Source organism: Ictalurus punctatus, chromosome 2 (genome assembly GCF_001660625.3).
Source record: "Ictalurus punctatus breed USDA103 chromosome 2, Coco_2.0, whole genome shotgun sequence".
In the NCBI taxonomy this organism is placed as follows: domain Eukaryota; kingdom Metazoa; phylum Chordata; class Actinopteri; order Siluriformes; family Ictaluridae; genus Ictalurus; species Ictalurus punctatus.
The window spans coordinates 24,416,206-24,442,987 of NC_030417.2; the positions used below are offsets into that span (position 1 = coordinate 24,416,206).

The 26,782-nt window shown below is 39.5% G+C and overlaps 1 protein-coding gene across 1 annotated transcript in view; it reads right to left on the bottom strand.

Moving 5' to 3' along the window:
• Nucleotides 1–26,782, bottom strand: part of LOC108274344 (alpha-1,6-mannosylglycoprotein 6-beta-N-acetylglucosaminyltransferase B) — a 104,546-nt gene that overhangs the window by 14,339 nt on the left and 63,425 nt on the right. Inside the window, exons 9-12 of the mRNA XM_053674242.1 lie at nt 17,574–17,705; nt 6,359–6,492; nt 4,660–4,790; nt 113–277 (exon numbers count right to left, since the gene is read on the bottom strand). Of these exons, the coding sequence (XP_053530217.1) occupies nt 113–277; nt 4,660–4,790; nt 6,359–6,492; nt 17,574–17,705 (562 nt within the window). The remainder of the gene's footprint in view (nt 1–112; nt 278–4,659; nt 4,791–6,358; nt 6,493–17,573; nt 17,706–26,782) is intronic.

Below are 26,782 nucleotides of genomic sequence, written 5' to 3' on the forward strand. Positions count from 1 at the left end.
TAAAAGGGCCTCTGGCTCAGCTTTGATGCAAGGAATGCGCAATAAACAGTTCCTATGTATAATGTCGTATAGTCAAGAAATAAGTTAAAATTCACAAAAACAATGTCAATACCTTGGCCTTCCTAAGAAGCTGCTGAAGCTCATGTTGGGGCAACAAGCCATGGTTTATGACAAAGGCAGGTATTTCTGGAGGCCTCTGGGCTTCATAGTAGACTGTTCCATGAATGTCCATGTAGCGGTGCAGGATGGTGAGAAACTTGTCTTTCCCCTGTAGGAGAGAAAATGGCCAATTCAAATTGAGTTACAAGTACAGCCGTTAAATCCCTGGGTGGAAAACATCATTAAACAAAGCATTCCAGGATGTTGGACATATTGCCCAAAACAGGGTGCCTAAACTGAAAATTGGATTACAAAAGTTGTTTCTAATGTGAGTTCAATGAATGGTGTCAATGAACTATTTTCCGATTTGTATCTCATGATTATAATTGCTAATGAAAATTATTACAGGAATTATGTTAAATTTTTAGGAAGTGTTTTTCTTCAGCATGGGTAGCTAATTGCAGTGACATAATTACATTGGTCAGGTGTCCACATACTTATGGCCATATAGTGTACCATGAACGGAGTATTGGGTATTAAGAAATACTTTGGAATGCATTAATGAATTTTGTGACCTAGGCACATGTGTAAAAACAAGGGCTAGGATCTTCCAGGTACATTGTATTGTATTCCCTTTAATTCTCTTGTGAGCAGTGCAGCACAATGATATTTTTGTAATGACATATAGTTCATTTGATGTCTAGTTGGCTGTCAGAACATACAGCAAATATATATATATTATAATATAATGATTTCTGCTACTACATTTTATGTAAATATTTTTGGGGTACTGTAATAAATGCAGAGCATTGCATAAAGTGTGCACATATTTGAGTCTAAATGCATCCATCCATTCATCCATCTTCTATATCGCTTATCCTACTGGGTAGCGGAAAATCTGGAGACTATCCCAGGGAGCATGTAGCACAAGGCAGGGTACACCTTGGACAGAGTGCCATTCCATCGCAGGGCACAATCGCACACACATTCACATACCCATTCACACGCTATGAACACTTTGGACATGCCAATCAGCCTACCATGCTGGGGGACTAAACGAGAGTCACACAGGATCGCAGCGGGAATTGAAATCTCAACCCTGGAGGTGTGAGGTGAACATGCTAACCACTAAGCCATTGTGCACCCGAGTACAAAAACAAATATAAATAATAAGAAATTATTTAAAAACATGCAAGGGATTGAATATAGCAATATCAGGCTAAAACAAGATTGAAACACATTAAATAAATGAAAAAAAAAAAAGAAAAATGTGCAAAATGTTGACAGAACGACATGGATTTCACATCTTCCTCTTAGCCATGCAAGGAAAAGGTGATGTGTATAAAAAATTTGGGAGAGATAATCTGACCTTATGTGATGTGTAAATTTTACTAATAATGCTACTTATATTTTAACATTATTAACACTGTTATTTTGTAAACAAATTGGTTATTTCAATAAGGTGTTAAGATGGATTTACAGTGATGCTTGAAAGTTTGAATTTTCTATATATCCGCATATATATGACCTGAAACATCATCAGATTTTCACACAAGTCCTAATAGTAGACAAAGAGAACCCAATTAAACAGATGAGACAAAATATATTATATTTGCGCATTTATTTATTGAGGAATATTATCCAATATTACATACTTGTGAGTGGCAAAAGTATGTGAACCGCTAAGATTAGTAGTTAATTTGAAGGTGAAATTAGAGTCAGGGGTTTTCAATCAATGGGATGCCAGTCAGGTGTGAATGAGCGCTCTGTTTTATTTAAAGAACAGGGATCCATTAAAGTCTCATCTTCACAGCACATGTTTGTGGAAGTGCATCATGGCACAAACAAAAAAAGATTTCTGAGGGCCTCAGAAAAAGAGTTGTTGATGCTCATCAGGCTGGAAAATGTTTAAAAAAGGTTACAAAATCTCTAATAAGTTTGGACTCCACCAATCCACTGTCAGAGAAATTGTGTACAAATGGAGGACGATTAAGACCACTGTAACCCTCCCCAGGAGTGGTGATTATAAATTCCTTATTCTAATATTTTGAGATACTGGATTTTTGATTTCCATGAGCTGTAAGCCATAATCATCAAGATTAAAACAAAAAAAAAAAGAAAGGCATGAAATATTTCACTTTATGTGTAATGAATCTAGAATATATTAAAGTTCCACTTTTTAAATTAAATTAAGGAAAAAAAATGAACATTCCACAATATTCTATTTTTTTGAGATGCACCTGTATACCCCTGTGAAACAGGAAGTCCTGGTTGAACAATTTATTGTTCCTAGTCACCCAGGTGTGCTAAATTTTAAAAAAAAATATCAATAGGAATATACTTCAAATATATTTTTTCCATATGAATTCATAGGGGTGCCAATAATTGTTGTACACCTATATTTAACAAAGCTTTTTTTTGTTATTGATAAAACTGTGTTGTGTTTGCGATTGTTTGATATCCATGAGAGTAGAGTATTTTTGTGAATTTGTTAACAAAAGATCAAATGGTTAAAAAATAAAGACAATTTTTCACAACCTTCTTTGCTCATATTTACCAAGGGTGCCAGTATTAGTGGAGGGCACTGTAGATTTAAAAAGGTGGTTGTTTATCTAGTGTCACTATCTGGTATCTGATAGAATATTAAGAATAGAATACTTTAGGACTGCAATTGCCACAACGGTTTTTCACTCAAGTCTCCATCAGTGAACAGCCGATAAATTCAATAAAATAGACGTCATGTTAAAACTATAATTAATTTCCTGGCTACACAATAGTACTTTTTGACCATGTAGTACACAGTTATAGAAGGGAATTATTTATAATCTCACTATCCGGTGTCACCCAGATGAGGATGGGTCCTGTTAAGGTTTTTTTCTCATGTTGTCTTGGGGAGTTTTTCCCTTTCCACCGTTGCCTCTGACTTGCTCATAGAATATAAATATATAAATTCATACATTTAAAATGTACATCCTAAATGTATATATTTCTGCAGAGCTGTTTTGTAACAATGTTCATTGTAAACAGCACTCAATAACAATGGAACTGTCACATTGTCAATGTTTATAATGCATGTTTACAAAATATTTTTTTTAATTATAAATGTGACATTTTGTAGAGTGATTTTCATGAGGTGACATAAGATGTTATGTCATTTGTGTTAAGACATATACTATGTGTAATAATACCTGTGTTAAGCTGTATGGCAATCTAGAGCACACTTAGTAAAAAATAGCATAATGATAGGTGCATGACCAAATATTATGTAGTAACACTAATACAGTAGCATATGACATCAAAGGTATTACAGGTTTATGACATGGTTACCTCTGTGTCATGATGCCACTGAAGAGTTACCGAATCTTATTACAATAGTATAATATTGCAGCAGCTGCATCTAACACATCTGGTATTCAATACACAACTTCTCCCACCTCCTTTTTTCACTTCCAGCTGTATTTATGCACACCAGGCCATTAAATGCAAAATTTGTTGTCATCTAACAATTTATTAAATGTCTCACTTACCTCAAGCTGTGGAGAGTGGCAAGAGCAGATGGACATATAACAGAAACAGAAAGAGAAAGGAATTAGTTCTGATCTCATCCTGTTGAGTGACACTGTATAAATGCCTTAGGTGACAGAATGGCGTACAGGTCATAATTCTTGTGAGGGCATTTGACTGAAAAGATAGTATTGGTCTTCATGATATGAAGACAAGAACAGTCATTTGAATTGCTAAGCATGTTTGAATACTGTCAGAAAAAAAAAAACAGCGGCATGTCTGTAGAAGTCTGACAGCCAAAGCATGTGTTCTAAGAGAATAAAGTGGGCTGCTTGTCAGCTTTTTGGTAGGAACAGAAGGAAGCATCTTCCTCTGCTGATGTTTACATGATGTTTAATTCTCTTTCTGTCTCTATCTGTCTCTCTCTTTGCAAGCGTTGCGCTTCATCACAACTTGATTAGTGTCACAGTGCTAAGTGTATGCTGTCTAAAATGCCACTGCAGTGCAATTCTGTCATTGTGCCTAACAGACTCTGATAGGCAATCTATCTCTATAGTGTGTACCTTTTAGAAGTGCTGAGCCTACTGTGGCCATAAAATGATACACAAGCCTCAAGTCCTCAGGGATGAGTGCCACATTAGAAGCTAAATCTGGCACCACTTACCTGGTAAAAGCGTTTGACAAGTCATCAGAGAGTTATTACCGCAGCAGCCATCGACTCTAGATTTATAACATTCATAAACAGATGCGACTCGAGAGGATGCCTGTGTCTCTGTAGCTCTATAAATCAGGGTGAGTAGAGTTCATTATGTTCCTATCAGTCATGAAGCTTTACATGACCGAGGTGACACCCGCAGGCCCTTCACGGTTTATAAAGCATCAAACAGTGTCTTAAGATGAGTGTCCGGGAGATATGAAAAGGAAGATGATCATAAATCCAGTGCCTCTGAATTTTTCACATTGGTAAAATATTCATGAGGAATACTTGCTGTTGTTCAGTGTGTGTGTGTGTGTGTGTGTGTGTGTGTGTGTGTGTGTGTGTGTGTACGCACTCACCTTCCACATGCTGGCCTCTTTGCCATAGATCACTGCCATATTGTTGACTTTCTCTCTCTGAATGTTGAGCCTCTCCGTGTGGTTTAGTTCTTCAGCAACAAAGCCCATGAAGGAGTTGTCAGGAGTATGTGCTGCATAGGGAAAGAGTTGGCAGGTCTTGGCTTTATAATAAAAGGATTTATATTAAATCCTATAATGCAAAAAAAAATAAAAAATCTGTAGTGCACAACCCTTTAATGGTTAATATCATGAAGATTTCTGATCATGTAATAATGTAATTCACCCTTTGTGCAGGCTGCACCTTCCAGCATGCAGTGTGGATTCAAGCACAAACCCACTTCTGTATATTGTTGTTTTGATTCTAGTCATGTCTCTGTCCCTACTCTGGTTTATTGCCTTGTTGCCTGTTGATTGTTTTCTCCTGTTTTGTATTAGTTTCTGATCAGTTTGTATATTTAAGCCCTTCTGTTTCTTTGTCTTGTTACAAGGTCTTATAGAACTTTTCTATCGGTTAAGTTCTGAGCTGTGTTTTTCGCACATTTCTGGTCCCAGTTCTACGTTTCTGATTCTTTTAATTTCCTGAATTTTACTATGCCACGTAATTCCTCCTTAGCGCACACTGTGCGTTCGGGTCTGCAGCGCGGATTCAAACACAAACATGCTTCCCTGTCTTTTGTTTTGATTCTACGGTAGTCCGGCTTTACAGTTAATTAAATTCCAAGCCATGTTTTCCCCACATTTCTGGTTCCAGTTCTGCATTTCTCATTCTGATTCATTTCCTGGTTTTTGATTGGTGCCTGTGCCTTGACTACGAATATTTATATGCCTTTGTTAACATTGTCTGCCTGTTCTCTGACCCATCTATGGTTTTTGACAATGATTTTTGGTCTGTTCTTAATAAAAGCAATGCTGATCTCACCTGCCTCTCACCTCCCTCTCTACATTGCACATTACAGACAGAATGATGTATGCAAAATGTCTATCATTTAACCCCCAGATGAAAACAAAACAAGAGAGCATAGTTTATTATGAAAACAATGAGGGAAAGATATTGAACAGTCACCAGTTTAATTATAAAAATAATTATTTTTAAAATAATTTTAATTTAATTGACATTTTTCATATATACCTACATACTGAAATATCACTCCTCTAGGACCATGGAGTAACATACAAGACAATACAGCACCTCTGAACATAGACTGGCACAGAGCTGCTGTAAGGCAGTGTACAAAACAATAAATACAGCAAAGGTGACTACAAAGAACAAGAGCAGCATTGGGATAACTTAGAGAGCATAATTGTGCAAAGCTGAACAGAACGACAAGGCAAAATGCAATGTTGTTATTACTTTTTTCCAAAGCAAGATGTCTGGGCTCTTTTCATTTAATATTTAAATCACTGAACTATCGACTAAATCACTGGCTCAGACTGTAATACGCATACAAGCAAAATACAAACACACAGCTGTGACCATGAACACTTGCTCTGCTTCTCTGTGGAATTGTATTCCGCTGAACAGCCAGTATATACACCTTGGGCATGAATTACTAGCAGCTGCAGCCCAGTGTGCTACAAACTCACACACTCAACACACAGACAACTGTCTGGCTCAGTTATACCTAACCATTTAAAATTTGCTCTCCCACAGTGCTAACAAAAAAAACAAAAAACAACAAAAAACAATATCCCTACTTACGGAACATAGTCATGTACTGTCTGCAGTTGAGGTTCCAGTAGCCCCAGTTGGTCCTGTAGCCATGCAGGGTGGCGTATTCCTCATGGTTATATGCTGGCTCAGTACCAAATGTGTCAATCACTCGGATATGACATCTGTCAGAAACAATGATATAGATGCTGAGACCAGTTCAAATGAAAACAGTTTGTGTATGGAGTCCCAGTACTAATATAACAGCAGAATATTTCACACCTTCACATCTTTGAGTACCATGGTCACTAAAGAAAAGGACTGCCTCAGTATAGAGAAAAGTGAATTCAGATTGGCATATCAGAGCAGCGATCAATTTGTATAAATCTGACAGTATCATGATATAAGTGAAATGCATCAAGCCTAATTTTACACCAAAGATCAGAAGTTCAAACCAATCCTCTTTCACACCTCCATAAATGCTCAATGTGACCATTTTTGCCCATTCAGCCTTGCTGAAAATTTACACTATTATCATATAAATTAAAGATGCTAAAAATAAAGTGTTCAAAGACAGATTATATTATGAGCTGTCTGCTTCCTATCTGGCAAAAGGGTCAAAGTATTAAAGACAGATTAGGTGTTATGACTGCACTGTTAATTTAAAGAGTACACTGTAAAAAAATGCTGTAAAATTAACAGCAACTTATTGACCACCTGAGTTGCCAGTAAAGTGCTGTAAAATTTACAGTAAACAAATACAAGGTATGTTTTACTTAAATAGTATAATATAACACATAATCCAGTATATTTCCTCAATGCAGAATACAAGAGCTGAAGGGTCTGGACTAGGTCCCAAAATATGGCAGTTTGGTGGTGCTGGGATTTGAACACACAACCGTTTGACTGTAACACAAAGTCTTAACCACTGAGTCACCTCAATTAGCTTTATTATAACACATTCAACCAGTGAATCAACCACTTCTATTGTTGAAATAACTACCCTAAAAGATTGCATTGAATGATAGCAAACTGGTTATGCTAATTGTGGTGGCTCAGTGGTTAAGGCTTTGTGTTACAGATCAGAACGTCATGTGTTTAAATCCCAGCATTGCTCAGTTGTATCCTGCATCAACCAAATGAGCTAAAATACTGGATTATGTGTTACTTCATACCATGTAAAATTTTACTGCATATATTTAACCCAGGTTGCCAGTACATCACTGTTAATTCTACTGTTTTTATTTTTAAATAACACATCACAACATCAGGAAAAAGCAAAAAGAAATCTTTTTGTTGTTGTTACATAATTATGAGTCAGCCATAGTCATGTAAAGATAGACATGTCTGTGTGTGTGTGTGTGTGTGTGTGCTCAGGAGCCAGTTTGAAGTCAAGGTAAACTCTCATTCGGTAATGCCTGGAAGAAACCAGTGCTAGAGCAAATTAAATCTGCCAGCAAGTAACATGAAAGGCAGTGTGGAGGCGTGAGCTATAAAATAAGAATGTATAGAATAAGAACACTTTTTATGTATCCTGTATTTACAAAGATTTATGACTATGTTTATCACTTCTTTTTGAATTAGTCATGTTTTTTATTTAACTTGTCTCAAACAGCTCAAATAAAGCACTATAGTTAAATCACTATTAATTATAGGGTCATGGGCTTCTACTCGTATGACTGATGATCACATAATTGTAAAACACTGAATATTTTATGTACGTGAAAGAGTCAGACTTTTTTGAATCCATTTATAAACTACATATAACATACACATACACACACACACATTCACTTGACACACACACACATATTTTATATATATATATATATATATATATATATATATATATATATATATATATATAGTCATGATTCCCCCTTGAAGCAGCGTGCTCTAAGCGCGAATGCGCGAGCACCTGCTTTTCCGTTGTTGACCGTAATGACATCTGGACACGTGTGTTTTGTTTATGTTTCTGTCATGTTTCCTCCCTGTTCTGTCATTGGCTGGGATTTCACGTGGGTCTGTATTGCTCTCAGCTGTTAGCAGTTTAGACGCTGATCATGTCCGCATATACACCGCGCGCCTCCCAGCACACAATGCGGAAGAGTAATACCATAGAGTTAGATTAGTTCGTATCGTAGCCATAGTCCATGTTTAGAGTTAGTTTAGTTCGTATCGTAGTCATAGTCATAGTCATAGTCATAGTCACGTTCATGTTTAAAGTTAGTTCGCGCTGGATTATCCGCTTCCAGTTCCTCGTCATAGTTCGTTTCTCGTTTTGTTTATCGACCCTGTTTTCCGTGACCATGACCTAGATTCCAGCCTTGCCCCGTGTATGCCTGTTTGCCAATCGCCTGACCTCTTGCATGTTTGTGGATTACGTTTTGGATCACGTTTTGGATTTGTCTGCCTGTCTCTCTTTCAAATAAACAACTGTCCATCCTGCACTTGCATCCGTCCTATCTCTGCTCCGTCACGATTCGTGACAGAATCTTCCGCCTCAACATGGATGCAGCACAAGGACGAGAGAGAAGTCACGCCACAGAAACCAGGGAAGTAGTGTCCGTGCAATTTCCCCAAAGGTACGCCGTTGAATTGCCACCAGAGAGAGCGGGATTGGGGAGCTACCTGCTGGAGTTCCTCTTCAGCTGCCAGGAGTATTTCTGCAGCTTGGCGTTTCCCAAGCCTACTAAGAGAGAGTGGATCGGGTTCCTGGTGTCCAGGTTTTGCGGTCCGGCCCGTGACTGGGCGGAGCAGCTGGTGAGTGCTGGGTCGCCAGCCCTCCATGATGTCACTCAGTTTGCAGAGCTGTTTATGGAGGCGTTTTCACAGCCTGGACAACTTTGTGGTCTTGATTTACTGGGTTGGAGAGTCAATGGACAGCCCCAGGTGGACCCACCATTCAACCTCTATTATGAGGAGATGGACAGGGCAGTAACCAGCGATCCACTTCAGTTTCCGGCCAACGCGGGGGCGAAATCTCCGAGATGTGTGACCGAGGACTGCGGGAGAGAGACTCAGCTTCAATGTCCCACCTGCAAGAAGCTGGGCCTCCAGGAAGCTTTCTTCTGCTCTCAGGAATGCTTCAAGAGCAGCTGGCGGGAGCATAAGAAACTCCACCGGAGAGCCCGTGCAGAGACCCAGCCCGGGATCGACAGGGTGACCTCGGAGCGCCCGTCGGAGGTCATAGCACCAGAGCCCCAGCCAGAGGTTAACCTGGCGACCTCAGAGCTCCAACCTGAGCCCCACGAGGTGGGCTCACCTGCCGAGCTGGTGGGCTCACCAGCGAGAGGTCAGCAGGGAGGCACCAGCACCAGAGCTCAACCCTGAGGTCCAAGTCCAAGTCAAGTCCCAAGTCCCTGAGGTCCAAGTCCAAGTCAAGCCTCCAGTCTTTGAGGTCCAAATCAAGCCTCCAGGCTCTGAAGCCCAAGTCAAGCTTCCAGGCTCTGAAGCCCAAGTCAAGCTTCCAGGCTCTGACGTCCAAGCCAAGCCTCCAGGCTCTGACGTCCAAGCCAAGCCTCCAGGCTCTGACGTCCAAGCCAAGCCTCCAGGCTCTGACGTCCAAGTCGAGTCTCAAGTCCCTGAAATCCAAGTCCAAGTTAAGCCTCCAGGCTCTGACGTCCAAGTCGAGTCTCAAGTCCCTGAAATCCAAGTCCAAGTCAAGCCTCCAGTCTCTGAGGTCCAAGTCAAGCCTCCAGTCCCTGAGGTCCAAGCCAAGTCTCACGTCCCTGAGGTCCAAGCCAAGTCTCACGTCCCTGAGGTCCAAGCCAAGTCTCACATCCCTGAGGTCCAAACCAAGTCTCCAGTCCCTGAGGTCCAAACCAAGTCTCCAGTCCCTGAGGTCCAAGCCAAGTCTCACGTCCCTGAGGTCCAAGCCAAGTCTCACGTCCCTGAGGTCCAAGCCAAGTCTCACGTCCCTGAGCTCACGTCCAAGCCTGCTGATCCAGTTGACCAAGCTCTGCTAATATCTAAGCCTAATGACCAAATTCTGCTCACGCCCAAGTCTACCAACCCGGTCGCCCAAGTTCTGCTCACGCCCCGGTCGCCCAAGTTCTGCTCACGCCCCGGTCTGCTGACACGCCCAGCCAAGTTCTGCTCACGCCCCGGTCTGCTGACACGCCCAGCCAAGTTCTGCTCACGCCCCGGTCTGCTGACACGCCCAGCCAAGTTCTGCTCACGCCCTGGTCTGCTGACATGCACAGCCAAGTTCTGCTCACGCCCGAGCCTACTGACACGACCACCCAAGCTCCGCCCATGCCCAAGGTTCACCTGGTAACCTCAGAGCCTCAGCCCCCCTGGTCAGCTGAGGTCGTCGCTCAGCCCCCCTGGTCAGCTGAGGTCGTCGCTCAGCCCCCCTGGTCAGCTGAGGTCGTCGCTCAGCCTTCCTGCTCCATGGCAAACATCGTTCCCCCCTTCTGCTTCGAGAAGACCCACGCTCCTCTCCCTGGCTGCACGGAGACCCACGCTCCTCTCCCTGGCTGCACGGAGACCCACGCTCCTCTCCCTGGCCTTACAGGGGACTTCGCTCTGCCTTCATGCTCTGCCGAGGTCGTCGCTCAGCCTGCCTGCCCGGCTGCAGACGTCGCTCCGCTTTCATGCTCCGACGAGGACGTCGCCCTGCTTCCCTGCTCTGCCGAGTACAGTGCTCTGTTTCCCTGCTCCGCCGAGGACGTCGCTCTGCCTTCATGCTCCGCCGAGGTCGTTGCTCAGCCTGCCTGCCCGGCTGCGGACGTCGCTCTGCCTTCATGCTCCGCCGAGGTCGTCGCTCAGTCTGCCTGCCCTGCTGTGAACGTCGCTCAGCCTCCCTGTTCAGCCGAGGACGTCGCTCAGCCTCCCTGTTCAGCCGAGGACGTCGCTCCGCTTTCATGCTCCGCCGAGCACTTCGCTCAGCCTGGCTGCCCGGCTGTGGATGTCGCTCTGCCTTCACGCTCCACCGAGGACTTCGCTCAGTCTGCCAGCCCTGCTGTGAACGTCGCTCCGCTTCCCTGCGCCGCCAAGAACACCGTGCAGTTTCCTGGCTCTGCTTGGGACATTCAGCCCAGGGGGCCGGGGCCGCCAATTAAATGGGATGACTCATGGCACTCCAGGAGGAGTGCCTTGGGGGGGGGTTCTGTCATGATTCCCCCTTGAAGCAGCGTGCTCTAAGCGCGAATGCACGAGCACCTGCTTTTCCGTTGTTGACCGTAATGACATCTGGACACGTGTGTTTTGTTTATGTTTCTGTCATGTCTCCTCCCTGTTCTGTCATTGGCTGGGATTTCACGTGGGTCTGTATTGCTCTCAGCTGCTAGCAGTTTAGACGCTGATCATGTCCGCATATATACCGCGCGCCTCCCAGCACACAACGCGGAAGATTAATACCATAGAGTTAGTTTAGTTCGTATCGTAGTCATAGTCACGGTCCATGTTTAGAATTAGTTTAGTTCGTATCGTAGTCATAGTCACAGTCACGTTCCATGTTTAAAGTTAATTTGCGCTGGATTATCCGCTTCCAGTTCCTCGTCATAGTTTGTTTCTCGTTTTGTTTATCGATCCTGTTTTCCGTGACCACGACCTAGATTCCAGCCTTGCCCCGTGTATGCCTGTTTGCCAATCGCCTCTTGCATGTTTGCGGATTACGTTTGGATCACGTTTTGGATTTGTCTGCCTGTCTCTCTTTCAAATAAACAACTGTCCATCCTGCACTTGCATCCGTCCTATCTCTGCTCCATCACGATTCGTGACATATATATATATATATACAAACACACACACACGCACACACACACACACACACACACATTCACTTGACACTTTAATGAACACCTGTAACTGCTGATTCATTAATTATCCAATCAGTAATCATGTGGCAGCAGCATGATGCATAAAATCATTCAGATACAGGTCAAGAGCTTCAGTTAATGTTCACATCAAACTTCAGAAAGGGAGAAAATGTGATCTCATCTGACCTTGCTGATGAATGAGGTCAGAGGAAAATGGTCAAACTGATTCAAGCTGACAGAAAGGCTATGGTAACACAAATAACCAATCTTTACAACCACGATGAACAAAAAAGCATTTCAGAATTAAAAATTCCTACTTGTGTGTGAACTTCTACTTCTAAAACACTAGAAACTTTTATTTTTCTAGTTGAAAACTTTATAATTAAGTGGAAGAGAGTATATATAGAGTATATTTCGTTGCTAAAATGTCCATAAATGTCAGTACCATTCATTATGCACCCAAATATCCATGACTAAGGTGCAAGTAAATATTTTTAATTACTGGTGACATGTAAAGTCATCTAGGAATGTATTATAATACCTTATATGAGACATAATTGGAGTTTATGAATATAGTAAAATCATGAGGAATAAATAACAACACTTGTGGATACAGGCTTTGTAGAACATTAAAAAGACCCCCTTATGTGCTGTTTAAACAGGTGGAGCCTTAACCCTGGGCCCTAAAGTTGCAATGAACACCTACTGCTAATGTTTTACTTGGTTAGGGCTGTTTGGATGTGTTCATCTTTATTATCCTAATTAATAAAAGCATGGCTCAGGCTCACTGCACCAGAGCATTAACAATGAGATTAAATATGCAGCTCAAGAAAAACTGAAATGGAGACATGATTCACAATAAAACAGAAATTAGACTGAATCTAAAGACTAAATGGATTTTAAACACATGACAAATCCGGGTCCTTTATCCGCCACTTTATCTCCTAGAGACATTTGATTAAATTTTTTTATTTTTTTTGCAATTCCATTATCTAGAAGACATCCACTAATAGAGCTACCAAGAATTAAAACTGCAATGATTTATGCATGAAGCAGTTTTGGCATGAGTTGCACAAATATTATTCATAATGTATGAATCAACGTTTAAGATAACATTACTCAGGGTTGCTTCTGAGGGCATCGTTGAGCAAGTGTCTTGCTGTCATCATTACTTAGCTTACTGAGCTGCTCTTTAGAGCAGATTGCAGAGACAAATCTTCAGCTGAACGTCTAAGGAGTGTGTGACAAGATGTCATGCTGAGCAGTTTCTGACTTATATACTTTAATCACTGCATGATGAAACAGGCCTATATTCCCTACACTTTTACCTGTCACAGCAAAAGAGCTGTTTTAGGATCTATTTTTGCCACTTAACATTACTGTATATGCTAATGTTCTAACAGACAGCATCCCAAATATGGGTCATTATGTCAGTGATATTTCACTGCTTTTGTGCAGACTAATAGTGAAAAGCAGTTCTAAGCTACACTATATGGTAAGTTTGTGGACACCAGGGGCATCACTAGACCCTTTTACATTTTCCTGTGCCCCAGTAAAATGTTCCTGATAAATTATTGTCTGATGAGGTAGATTACAGTAGATACATCGGCTTTCCTATTCATTGAACGTTATCATTTACATCATTATAATAATTTAAAACATGAAGGCATATTGTAACACCAGCTGAAGCAAAAATATCCTGTGCATCCTCTTCAATCATTCACCTCGCCCCCTCGCTGTGCTCCTCCTCTCTTCACTTTTCCCCGTGGAAACCTCGACATGCAATCAGACAATAATTCATAATGCGACATTGCAGCTGAGGAGAGGTAACTATCTTTCAAATGCTTATCGCTGTGTTAATGAGTAGTATGTTAATTTGCCCCCAGACCCCCTTCGAAATTTTTAAGTACTTTTGGGGCTGTGCCCCAGTAGTGATCAAACTATAGAAATGCACCTGCCAGACACCTGACCATCACGCCCATATGTGGGTCTTCCCTAAAACTGTTGCCACAAAAATCTGTCTAGGATGTCTTTGTATGCTATAACATTACAATTTCCATTCACTGGAACTAAGGGACCAAGCATGTTCCAGTATGACTATCCTGCTGTGCAATCCACAAAGACATGGTTTGCCGATGTTAGCGTACAAGAATGCAAGTGGCCTCCAGTGCCCTGTCCTTAACAATACTGAACACCTTTAGGATGAACTGAAATGCCGATTGCAACCCAGGCCTCTTCACATGACATCAGTGCCTGACCTCACTAATGTGCTTGTGGCTGAATGGGCAAATCCCCCACAGGCATGCTCCAAAGTCTAATGGAAAACTTTCCCAGAAGAGTGTCATAACAGCAAAGGAGGAATGAATCTGTGATGGCATATTCAATAAACACATGTGCGTGTAATGGTCGGGTGTCCACAAACCTTTTGGCCATGTAGTGTATCAGGAATCTAAGTTCTGAGGTCTAAGATGGCAAAAATCTATGGCAGCAAAATCCATATTTATTTTTTAACATTGCCTACACTTCAAAAGTTCAAAAGCTCTTATTACAACCACAAGAAATTTAGAAAGTGAATTTTTGACCAGATATCAAAACACACATAGCCTTTGATTTTATAAGGATCTGTCTACGGTGTTATGGATAACTCATTAAAAAGACTTCTTTAGTCTTATTAATACCATACTGACTGAATGACTGACTGATTTTCTGAGGGCAGCTATTTCTATTACTATAGAAAACTGCAGAGGAATGGAGATAAGGGTAATACTTAAGATTTCTGTACATATCTACAGTAATTGAGAGAGAAAAAATCTGCAAAAACAGGAATGAACTTTTTGGCATTCCCCCAAGATCCTAACACTGTAGTAATGCTAATACAATGCTGAACATAAGGCAGTTAGTAAAGCTGATTTTACACGAGACACAGTAAGGCACTGCACAGTGGCACCCTGCCCAATACACTTCCATGATAATCAACGTGGCCTTTTACACCAGACATTGTCACTCTTATGCACATTTTTTTTTCTCGTTTGAGTTATATATTTATGCTGACATATGTGCATGATATATGTATGATATATTGTACAGTGCATGCCAATAAACTAAACATTACACTTTTATATTTCAGTTTCATTCTTAATGCAGCAGCACTAGATCCATGTGCAGCTCCTAATTCAAGGTTTATATAGTATATAGGTAATATAATTGACAAATGTTTTAAAGTACAATTCTAATACTTTCTACTTTAATAAGATAATGGTATTACTGCAATACTTTACTGATTTGTATTACATTTATGTTGGCACAGAAAGATGTATAGATAGTACAGATGGATGCTCCATTATATACTGGATACTAAAGTCTAGCAATGTATTATAAGAATGATAATGACAGAAATACTGTCAAATATTTAGACACAGTAGTGTTTAACAGATCATTTTAAATAGTGAAACAAATTGTAGACGAATACACAAATCATTTATAGGATGAAATGCACTCACTGTCCACTTTAACAGAAACACCTGTACACCTGCTCATTTATGCAGTTATCCAATGAACCAATCATGTGGCTGCAGTACAATGCATAAAAGCATGCAGATAAAGGTCAAGAGCTTCAGTTCATGTTCACATCAAACATTAGAATGAAAAAGAAGTGTGATTTCTATAACTTTAACCATGGTATGGTTGTTGGTCCCAGATGGGCTGGTTTGAGTATTTCCCAAACTGCTAATCTCCTGGGATTTTCACACATAACAGTCTCTAGAGTTTACACAGAATGGTGCTAAAAACAAAAACATTCAGTGAGCGACAGTTCTGTGGGTAGAAGTGCCTTGTTGATAAGAGAGGTCAAAGGGAAATGACCAATGACAGTTGAAGATTAGAAAAAAACTCACCTGCTCTTTTTCCAGTCTTCGACTGTCCAGTTTGGGTGAGTGTGTGAGGTGTGTCCATGATAGCCACAGATTCCTGTTCTTGGAAACCTGATGAGGTCTTCTACTGTTGCATCCCATCCACTTCAAGGTTTGATGTGTTATGAATGATGAGATGCTTTTCTCCTCACCATGGTTATAAAGAGTGATTACATGAGTTACTATATCCTTCCTGGCAGCTTGAACCAATCTGGTCATTTTCATCTGACCTCTCTGATCAACAAGTTGTTTCCACCCACAGAACAGTTGCTCACTAAATGTTTTTTTAGTTTGTTTTTTTTGCACCATCATGTGTAAACTCTAGAGACTGTTGTGTGTGAAAATCGCAGGATATCAGCAATTTCGGAAATACTCAAACCAGCCCATCTGGTGCCAACAACCATGCCGTGGTTAAAATCACAGAGATTCTGATGTTTGGTGTGAACATTAACTGAAGCTCTTGATCTGTATAGGTGTTTGTATTAAAGTGGATGCTGAGTGGATGCTGTACCTGTATATACAGTAATGGGGTGGTGTTAGGCCATGTGAGGGAAGTTGGGGATGATGTAGAAATATGGGATGATGGGGTGGGGACAGTGTTCGAGAGCATAGGGACAGTCGGGGGTCATGTATATACCATGGTGATTTGCATCAATGACACTGTGTCTGTGTTTCTCTGAGTGTATTAGCTGTGCAATACGTTTTTATTACCTTTATTATTAATTCATTCCCATTAAACATTTAATTAAAATATACATGAGCCTAACTAGATTGTGTCACATCTTCTGGGTTTCCATCTCCCAGGATCCGCAGACTGCCACGCCCCCTTCTTTGTCAACCTACACAAGTTCACCAGCTCACTACTCACACTCACCTAAAATACGTCTCAGTTTATCCTGCCTTCAAGTCCTGTTGGAAATATTGTAAATGAGGTAAATGCACATTGTGAATGTCACCTCAATGTTGTAATTACAACTTGGGAACTCAAATTTTTCTTTGAGTTGTGACATTCCGAGTTAATGAAAAAAGTTATGGTGGCTGCCAATACGAATGTGGTGTCTACAGCATTTAGTAACATTTTAGTGATACTTTTACATGTTAAATGTTCAGTTCTCATTTACTTTCAACAAGGTAAATGACTTGTCATTTTTGCTGATTTTGCCTGATTATTTCACTTAAAAGTTTTGTGTGAGAGATTACTTCTGTACTACTGAGGGAAATGACCTACATTCTCAAAAAAAAAAGAAAGGAAAAAGAAAATACAGACCTTAAAAGTTCCCCCACTGTTCCCCATAGTAATTCCCTATGATAAAGCGTTCCGAAAAGAAGCATTTTAGGAAGCTACTGACCCTAACATCTATCCAAAAACTAAAAGGTCTTTTAAGAGTGAACACTATATCATTATTCTTTTGCTCAGAGATGGTCTGACTGTAGATCATTACTTACATGAAATTACTTGACACATGATATCTCAAAGCATAGCAAAACCAATCATTAGCGCAAGAGAGGAATCATCTAAACATGAAGGGTGATTAATAGCATAGATATAACAGACACACACACACACACACACACACACACACACACACTAACCTGTGCTTTTTGAGGGAGAGCCCCATGTGTTGCTTCATCTGCTGCAGTCCATGGTAATCGGTGTAGATGAGGTCAAAGGGCAAAGGTCCTCGCAATGGGCAACTACCTCTTCCTGGGGGAACACCAAGAAACCTGGGAGAAAAAGTTTAATTAAAAAAAAGCACGTCTTATAAAAGAAGTGCTAAGTGTGTGCTTATGGAACCAAAAGAGAGCTGATAAATAGCCCACAAAAAGTCCTGATAAACAGATCTATTACAGTCTTTGTAGTGGAGGTAAAGCAGGCCATTAGCAAAGTGCAAATAGTATGTGCACATGCACTAACACAGCAAAATCCAAATCAAAAAGAGCATGGAGCCACTGGAAGAGCTCTTTTGTCATGCCACTCTCAGTGGATGTTTAATATAGTTATGAATGTGTAGTCTCTTGAAAGCACCAAGGCACACAGACAGGCAATCTGTCTGCAGGCACTAATGCAGATAGAAAGAAGAACTTTGTACTGTTCCAAAATAATAATAATAATAATAATAATAATAATAATAATAATAATAATACACGTTATATAGTGGATATAAAAAGTCTACACAAACCGTTTATAATGGCAGGTTTTTGTGTTGTAAAAAAATTAAACCAAGATGAATCATGTCACAAGCTCTTCTACCTTTATTGTGAAATTGAAACCTATAAATTAAGGTATAAATTAAATACAAACATTACAGTATAAATTAAAATGTACAATAACCTGGTTGCATAGGTGTGCACACCCACAACCTAATATAGTACTTTGTTGAAGCACGCTTTTATCACGGCATTCAATCTTTTGTGGTAAGAGTCAGTCAGTTTGGCACATCTTGACTTTTTTCCCAGCATAAGCATTCTAACTATGTAAAATTGGCTGGGCATACCCTGTGCACAGCCCGTTTCAGATCACCCCATAGATTTTTGATTGGATTTAGATCTGGACTGCTAAACCTTGATGTTGTTTTGGTAAAGACATTCCTTTGTTGATCTGGAGGTTTTCTTTGGGTCGTTGTTGAATTTGAGAGATTGTCACGAATAGGGAACAACCAGAACTTGCCAGAAATTGCTGCAAATTTTTATTTTAATGTTGCTGTATGCCTCTTGGCAGTGTCCTTGACCAGTTTTCTCCTGATCTTCTCAGCAATTTTAGAGGGATGTCCTTTTCTTAGTAGTGTCACTGTTGTGCCATATTTTCTCCACTTGTTGATTATTGTCTACAGTGTTCCATGGTAGATCTGATGCCTTGGAATTTTTTTCCCTCAAAAATGTACAGAGTGGGAGCATGTGCATGCATGTGCGAAGAACTGAGACTGGAAGTAACATTATTCAACCACACTGCAACATCAGTTGACAGAATCCATTTAAACAATTATTGCATTTACTGACTGTGACCGGCCCAACAAAAGGAGACCACTAGGAACTGTTCAGATTCTTCCAATTACCCACGCTGCAGTATGACTATAAGCAAGCAACCTGTCAGTGCATGATAAAGCTCTATCCATCAAAACACACACACACACACACACATTAGCAGTGATGTAATTCTCTTTTTCATCTGACAGTAAAAGGACTTTGGCTATGTCCTATGGAGAGTGAGAGAGAGAGAGAGAGAGAGAGAGAGAGAGAGAGAGAGAGACCAATTTTGGCTCTTGTTTGTTTTCTCATAATTCTGAGCAGAGGCAGATGGTACCAGAGAAAATACATAATCCAGTACTGAGTTGCTCCTGAAATGAATACTGATCACTCTTTGGGGATTCATGCATGATGGTGCCCACATATATCCTTCTCCTTCTACTGCAGTAAATAAAAGGAAAAGCAATAGATACTCTTCCTGAGACTCGGACTATGCTGTTGCGTTTATGGCTCATTTCAGCTTGCTGTTTGTAATTATTTATACCTGATAACTGTGGGAAATTGGTGTACTGTGTGGCTATAGAAAACAAGACGCAAGTACAAAAACTCAATGTGTGTTTTATCATTGTCAAAGTCTATAGCAGGGGCCAGAGCACAAGTAGGCAGCTTCAAAAGGATAATCCATATTTATAAATCAGGAAAAAACTGACGGTCCAAAAACCAGGAAATGACCAAACTAGGTAACAAGACACTGTGAAACAAAGCTGAGAATTTATAATAGACATACACGATCGACTTCTAATGAGACGACAAACCAGCAGGGTATATATAGGGTGTTCCAAAAGTCTTCATACACAGGGGAAAGTTCCACTTTTTAGCAAAATGTCTTCTTAAATTTATATATATATATATATATGTATATATATATATATATATATATATATATATATATATATATGTGCATGTGTGAAGGAGGTGGCTGAGCATCTAATGAATTCTGGTCTTTCATCTTCACATACTTTCACATAAGTACTGCCTGACTAAATAAAATTAACACCTTAAACTCCCAACACTCACAATCACTCTTGACATATTGTTACAGTACATACTGTTTTTGCTGGTTTCCAACAGTCATTGATTAATTCATAGCAGGTACTGAATTATATAGTTTAAGAAGAATGATTAGTCAAGGTTTAATGGGTTATGCATATTAAATCAGATATTAAATCAGCCTGATAAAAATTACTGTATGTACGCATTACAACACAAAACACTACACAAACATACCATGAGTAAGATACTTGGATGGGGGCCTTGTTCTAAAATGGCTGACCTTTTACTTATTCGTCATTCTAATTTATCCTGTTCTAATGCCAGCTTTGCGGGTTTTTCAGCGCTTTGCATTTTCATCTGTCAGCACTATTAAATAGTTACAATGACTATTTGTATAAAATGACTAAACCAACACAGGCTGGAAAATAGTTTTCTTTATTCCCCAGACAGATATGTTACTGCATAAATGTCCTATATTCACACACAGGATCATTTAATGGTGGCCATCTGAGAGACTATTCGCCTCGTAGTCATGTTAGCATTTATTTAAAAAAAAAAAAAAAAATTAACATTGTATTTAGTTTATATCTGTGTGAAGGGTGCTGGCCAAATGAGTATGTATATATATATATATATATATATATATATATATATATATATATATATATATATATATATATGTCCGTAAACCTTTGAAAAGCAGGTGACTTGAAGCTGCTCTCTAATTGGCTTGCTTTAGATTGTCCTCGGGGCACAGCTCATTGTGCCCCAGGCACGCCCACTTTTGTTGCTAGCGAATCAACACTGTTTTTGTATGTTTTAACCTCATGTGATTGGACCGTTCTTTACTCTCTTTCCCAGTCAGCAGCGTGTCAGTTGAGCGGCACTGCAAGAGATTGTTAATAACGTAGAAGTAAGGGCAACATTTCTTCCAGATGAAAGAAAATTAGTGTTTACCTTTACAAAGAAAAAACTTTTCACAAGGCTTTCAGATGAAGAAAAAAAAGGATAAAGGAGCTTAGATCAGATTTTTCATACTTAGTTTATAGATATATTTTCAGATAGCCTTTAAGAATTGACAAAAGAAGAATCATTCTTCTTGTGATGGACTTTAACGAGAAACATGGCCTGCACGTCACACACTGTTGCCAAACTTCATAACAAATTAAAAAAGCCTGGAAGTGTTGTGGACCAACTGAGATGTGGACGTCCATGAACATCCACTGACGAAGGCAAACCGATTTGGTGCTGGCAAACATAGTCCCCCTATGTATGGAGAATTTTGGGATACCCTGTATAACCATATGCTCTACATTATGCATGTTCTCCATGTCAGCCCTGATCATGATCTGTTCAATTAATAATCTGCTGAATCCTAGAATGTATGTGAGCTGAATACAGAGGCAGAGTTTTTTCTAATGTATGATAATTAATAGATATTTGATTGTAAGCGTGCCATTTCACACAGAGAGAATGAAATGTGTGATAATGAGAAGCACAGTGCAGCACTTAGCTAGAAATGTTTACACATTCCCAAAACTGCTGTGGCTGCCTGGTGGCTTTAATGAGATGTATACTAATCCCAGGATACATTCGGAGAATTTGAATTTGCATAAAATGCGCTGCTATACCAGGATAAATCTGAAAAATACACATTGACAGAACACTGTAATAGAACAAGATCTGGGGTGGAAAATTCTACTGGGAGGACGTGTGTGAGTTCACTAAAGGCTGACTTGCAGCACATCCTAGAATTTACAAGCAGCAAGTGCGAGCAAGTTGTAGTCGAGGGCTGCTGGCTATTTTCAGATGTAGATTGAGGATCAACCTCATGCTGAGAAGAGAATGAGCTATGCTGTTGCACAAGGAAGTATCTCTCTCTCTGTCTCTCACACACACACACACACACACACACACACACACACACTACAGATATATCCATTGATTGTTCCAAGTAGCTCAGTTGAATTGTGTCTTGGTAAATCCAGCCCAAAGTGCTAGAAAGTACAGAGCTCCACCACAACAGAAAGAACTCTATTCACAGTAATAGGAGCAGACTTTTCAATATTGTTTCCATACATATATGTATCTCTGTGTGTGTGCGTGTGTGTGTGTGTGTGTGTGTGTGTGTGTGTGTGTGTGTGTTTAATGGATGTACGGGCACTGAGCCAGACCTTAGGTTGTTATATCTTGGTCTGTTAAAAGGTGACTTATTAGCTCTATTCATACACTGTGCCATAGTTTCCCTAAGGAAAAGGACACCAGCTGAATGAGAGAACGAGAGAGCGAGATAGTGAGAGAGAGAGAGAGATTCATTTTTGTGAAGTCAGTCTGAAATCACCAAAATAAAGGGGTTTACACAAACACATGCACAGATGCCATGAAGGGCTTTAGTCCCTGCATTTTTGCCCTCCTGTACCAGTGGGTGGTTGTCAACAAAATCTAGAAGTATGATCTTCAATTACGTTGCGATTATGCTGCATTTTGGGAAAAGAAAAAAAAAACCCCAACAACTCTAATATGACTAGACTGAACAGAACACCAGCTGAATGTATTGTTAAAACCATGTCAAAACTCTGCTAATGCACGGCAAAATGTTTTTCATTTATCTCGTGTTATATCCGAACCTGTGTTATTACTAATGTTCCTTGAGTCTTGGCACACCAAAATGTTTGGGTCTATGTTAATAGATTCCAGCCTGGTTAAGACACAGCTAAAGAATGTTGAAGGAACAGTTTGTAATTCCCTAAAGCACATTTATAGAGAAGCTTCAGCTGCATGTGTGTCAAAGGTTCATTATCATTTGAGCGATTAGCTCGGACGACCTTGTATTTAGTAGCTGCTAACTGACTAAAGCAGATATGCAACCACTTCTCACTGAACTTTCAATATCCCATTGTGACTTTCCAGTAGATAAGGAAAAAAACGAAGAGGAGCTGCAGCTCAAATAACTGTCCAGATGTATTTTTACTCTAGAGGATCTTTACATCACCAATTATAAAATAACTTTCTGAATGATAGCCTGCTGGAATGATTTGGCAAGGTCTCATAAAACTTCAAACAATTTATTTCATTTGTCAAAGCAAATATTGTGCTTGTTCTCCAGTAGTGGATCACAGAAGAGGTGTCTCGCTCAGCTCACAATTCCACAACCAATTTCAATGATGTCAAATAGTTTTCCACTTGAAGAATGATGTAATAGATAATAAAAGACTATTGCATTTAAAAGTGTGCTCAATTAATACAAGACTAGAACTACTCGAAGACAAGAATTCAAAGAGAGTGAGTAACGAAAGAGCTACTGTTAGATCTTAATTTCTGCAATTCTCCCAACAAATAGGTGTTATGCAGGGTATCAGAACATAATCCAGCTCAGAAAGTTTTCTGGAAGTGTGTACTTTTTCTAAATTTATTTGATATTTTTCCTTCCTCTTGCTCTAGCCCTGCCATCCCTGGTCAAAAAAATCTAGCTTGGTCTGACGAGTTAACAGCTGCCTAACATAGACTGAGCTGGTCATGCTGGTAGACAATCTTTCCCAGTTGATAAGTAGTGGTGTGTGGAAACCTACTGAGGTTTTTATTTTTATTTTTATTATTATTCTATCTATCTATCTATCTATATACTAAATATAATATCATATTTTTAGAGTATAAAGTATATGTGTGTGTGTGTGTATATATATATATATATATATATATATATATATATATATATATATATATATATATATATATATGTTTGCAATTTTCTAGTTGTCTTACTGTTCTATTATTTTATTTTAAAATAAATAAATACATATACATATATACAGTTAGTTAAAATCTACAAAGTTAAAATGTGTGTGTGAGTTAAAATCCCTGCACCACCAAGCTGCCACTGTTCGGCCCTGAGCAAGAAGCTTAACATTCAACTGCATCCCGTCTAAGCTTTGTATAGAAGCGTCAGCCAGGTGAGATAAATGTAGATGATACAAACAAAAGACCATGTGCCTCTTCTATAGACACTATTAACAATAGCAAGAATAGCTAAACTTACGGTTATTCAAGGTGTGCATCAATGCCCATTCCTTTAATAGTACAAATTTAACAATAACAAAATTAATAATAAATCTTTTAATGTATCACCAATGAGAGAGCAAACAAGTGACACAGCATGCTGTTTTATATGCTACGCATGTGAGGTCATATTCATGAGGTGACAACACTGCTTTTGATGACTCTGTAACACCCGTTGCCTTTAACACCCTTCTGATGGATAAATATAAACACTCTCGGAACACAGTCGTGCATGATATTAGCTCTTGGTTTTTTCTTTGTTCATTTCTTTTGAGACTGTGTCAGCATGAAAAAGTCTCCCTAAAAAAGGCCTAAGGATATATAGTCTGCCATGGAACATAGATCCTAGCAGCACAAGCTTAGATTGACACATTTTAAAATGTGGCTGTGTGTTCAGACACTGCAGTTACTGAAAATCTGTAATAGTTGAAATAACATACGTTTTCAAAATGCCTCTGTTTCTCCTTCTCATGTCCTCTGGCTGTGGGTGGAGGATGAGAACCCAATGGGGAGAAGAAACAGACAAACAGACAGCATCAGTTTGCTGGTTTGCTGTCTCAGACACATCCATGAGCTTTAGATCTGTCGCAGAGAGGATGTGTGGGCTGACGTGCTGTCAGGCATTTCAAATACAATATAACTAACTTACATGAGTCAGGCAATAGACATATTATATGTCATACTAAATACAAGGAAGTTTAACAAAAGGGTTTGCACAATTGCAGTAGAGATTACTGTACTGAACCACCTAATCTGGTTATCAGGACTAATATTAATTCTTCACTTTAATTACTTTCCAGGAAAAGCATGTGCTATTTTTTGTGCAACTCTCTTTAAAAAGAGAGTTTTGCTAACTCAAAGTTATTTTCAACTGACTATTTTATGAACATGTCATTCGAAAGAAATTTTTCATTTTAAAAAAAAAAAATTCTAGTCTCTGTTTAGTCTCGGTAGGCTGGGAGGTCAGTTAACATATCCAGATGGATGAGTTGTGTGCTGAGCTGAGATCATTCCCACAACAATTTAAAAACAAGTGTGTACAAAATAAGAAAAACTTAAAAATGTCCCCCATCTTTTGTGAATAATCGATTCCCACGTTGACTTCAGATAGATTTGAGAAGCAGTCATCAGTGAAATGACGGGAACACAAACGAAAGTCAGAGTTGAACTGCTGTGGCATCATTTTAAAATGAATTCTAACCACTGACTCTTTACATCCTCATCCTTTGGGAGTCCATGCAAAGTGGTTTTGCTTTTGCAGTGCAGAAAAGAAATGTCTTCTAGACATGAACCGAACTCTTTCAGGACGCAACCACTGTAGTGTAGTGTTTGAGGGAGGGTCAAAGTACATGTTTTTCGCAAGCAGCCAATGAGGACTAGAGGCATTTTTTTTTTGTTTTGTTACAAACCTACCTAGTGTAACGTTTCAAAGGTGGAGACGGATACAGGTGCAGAATTTCAAACATTTAATAAAGAAACAAACAAAATACACAAGACACTAAGACAAAACACTGCAGCAGAGACAAAGGTATTGTAAAACAAACGTGAGACAAAGAAAGCAGTGAAAACTATGGCTATATACACGAGTGCTCGTTAACCAGAAAGTGATTCAGGTGCAGGTGATCATGTGGCTGATGAGTACAGTGTAGTGGCTGCTGGGAACTGAATTTCAGAGTTCCTTCTCTGATACATGACACCTAGATTAGTACAGGAAATAAGTCTGGAATTACTAACAACTCATTTCAGCTGTTCAGAATCGGTTCCTTCTTTTGGGAGTCGTGCATTTTGATTTTTGTAACTTTGCAGACTTTTTACATTCACAAACAGCTCCATAACACACTATAGGAAAGGTAATATCTGAAAAAGCATAATAGGTGCTTTTTTAAAATATAAAATGCCTTTTGGTTGTAATCATTTGTGTGCACAATCATTGATACTTTCAGGTTGGAGTAAATCACACCGAGAGAGCAAAACCTTTCTGCAAAATACTGCCCAGTATTTTGTACTTTTAGGTAGAAATACCAAAAATCGCATATTGATTATGGCAAATAATAAATACGGATGTTTGTGATATGCAATTTTCAGTAGACCCTTTTAGTAAATTAGCTTGCATATTTCTTCCTTCAAATAAAATGTCAGATGTTATGAAGGTGATGTTTTTTTTTTCTTTTTACAAAAGACTTTAGCAAGTCACAGTTTTAATGTTTTACTTTAATGTTTAACTTTCGTATAAATAAATTCATGATAATAATTAGCCTGATTCTGCCTTATATGCATCAAAAAGACAGACTCTACGGTGTCATCTACATGCTTTCCAATCTTGTGTATTAGCCATCATACATATCAACTCAAACTTCACCTCTCTCTCTCTCTCTCTCTCTCTCTCTCTCTCTCTGTCTGTCTGTCTGTCTGTCTGTCTATCTCCCGGCATCTTGCAACATCAAAGAATCTTTTCTCAATGGACATATCACTTTCCATTTTATCAGTAAATTAACAACTCCCACAGCTTTTCAACATGTGGCCAATGTGCAAGAGTGTGTCACTTCATGTAACACATGGCAGTATTTTGACGAACATTGAAGTCCGCCACGAAAATAAACACACACGACTATAAAAGGCACACACTCACAAACACCACTCTCTGCCAGCAGGGGAGCATTTAATAACTCAAACGCTTACAGAGCTCACAGGCTTGCTGGCAGTGTTTTGAAGCTGTTCTTTCCATGATT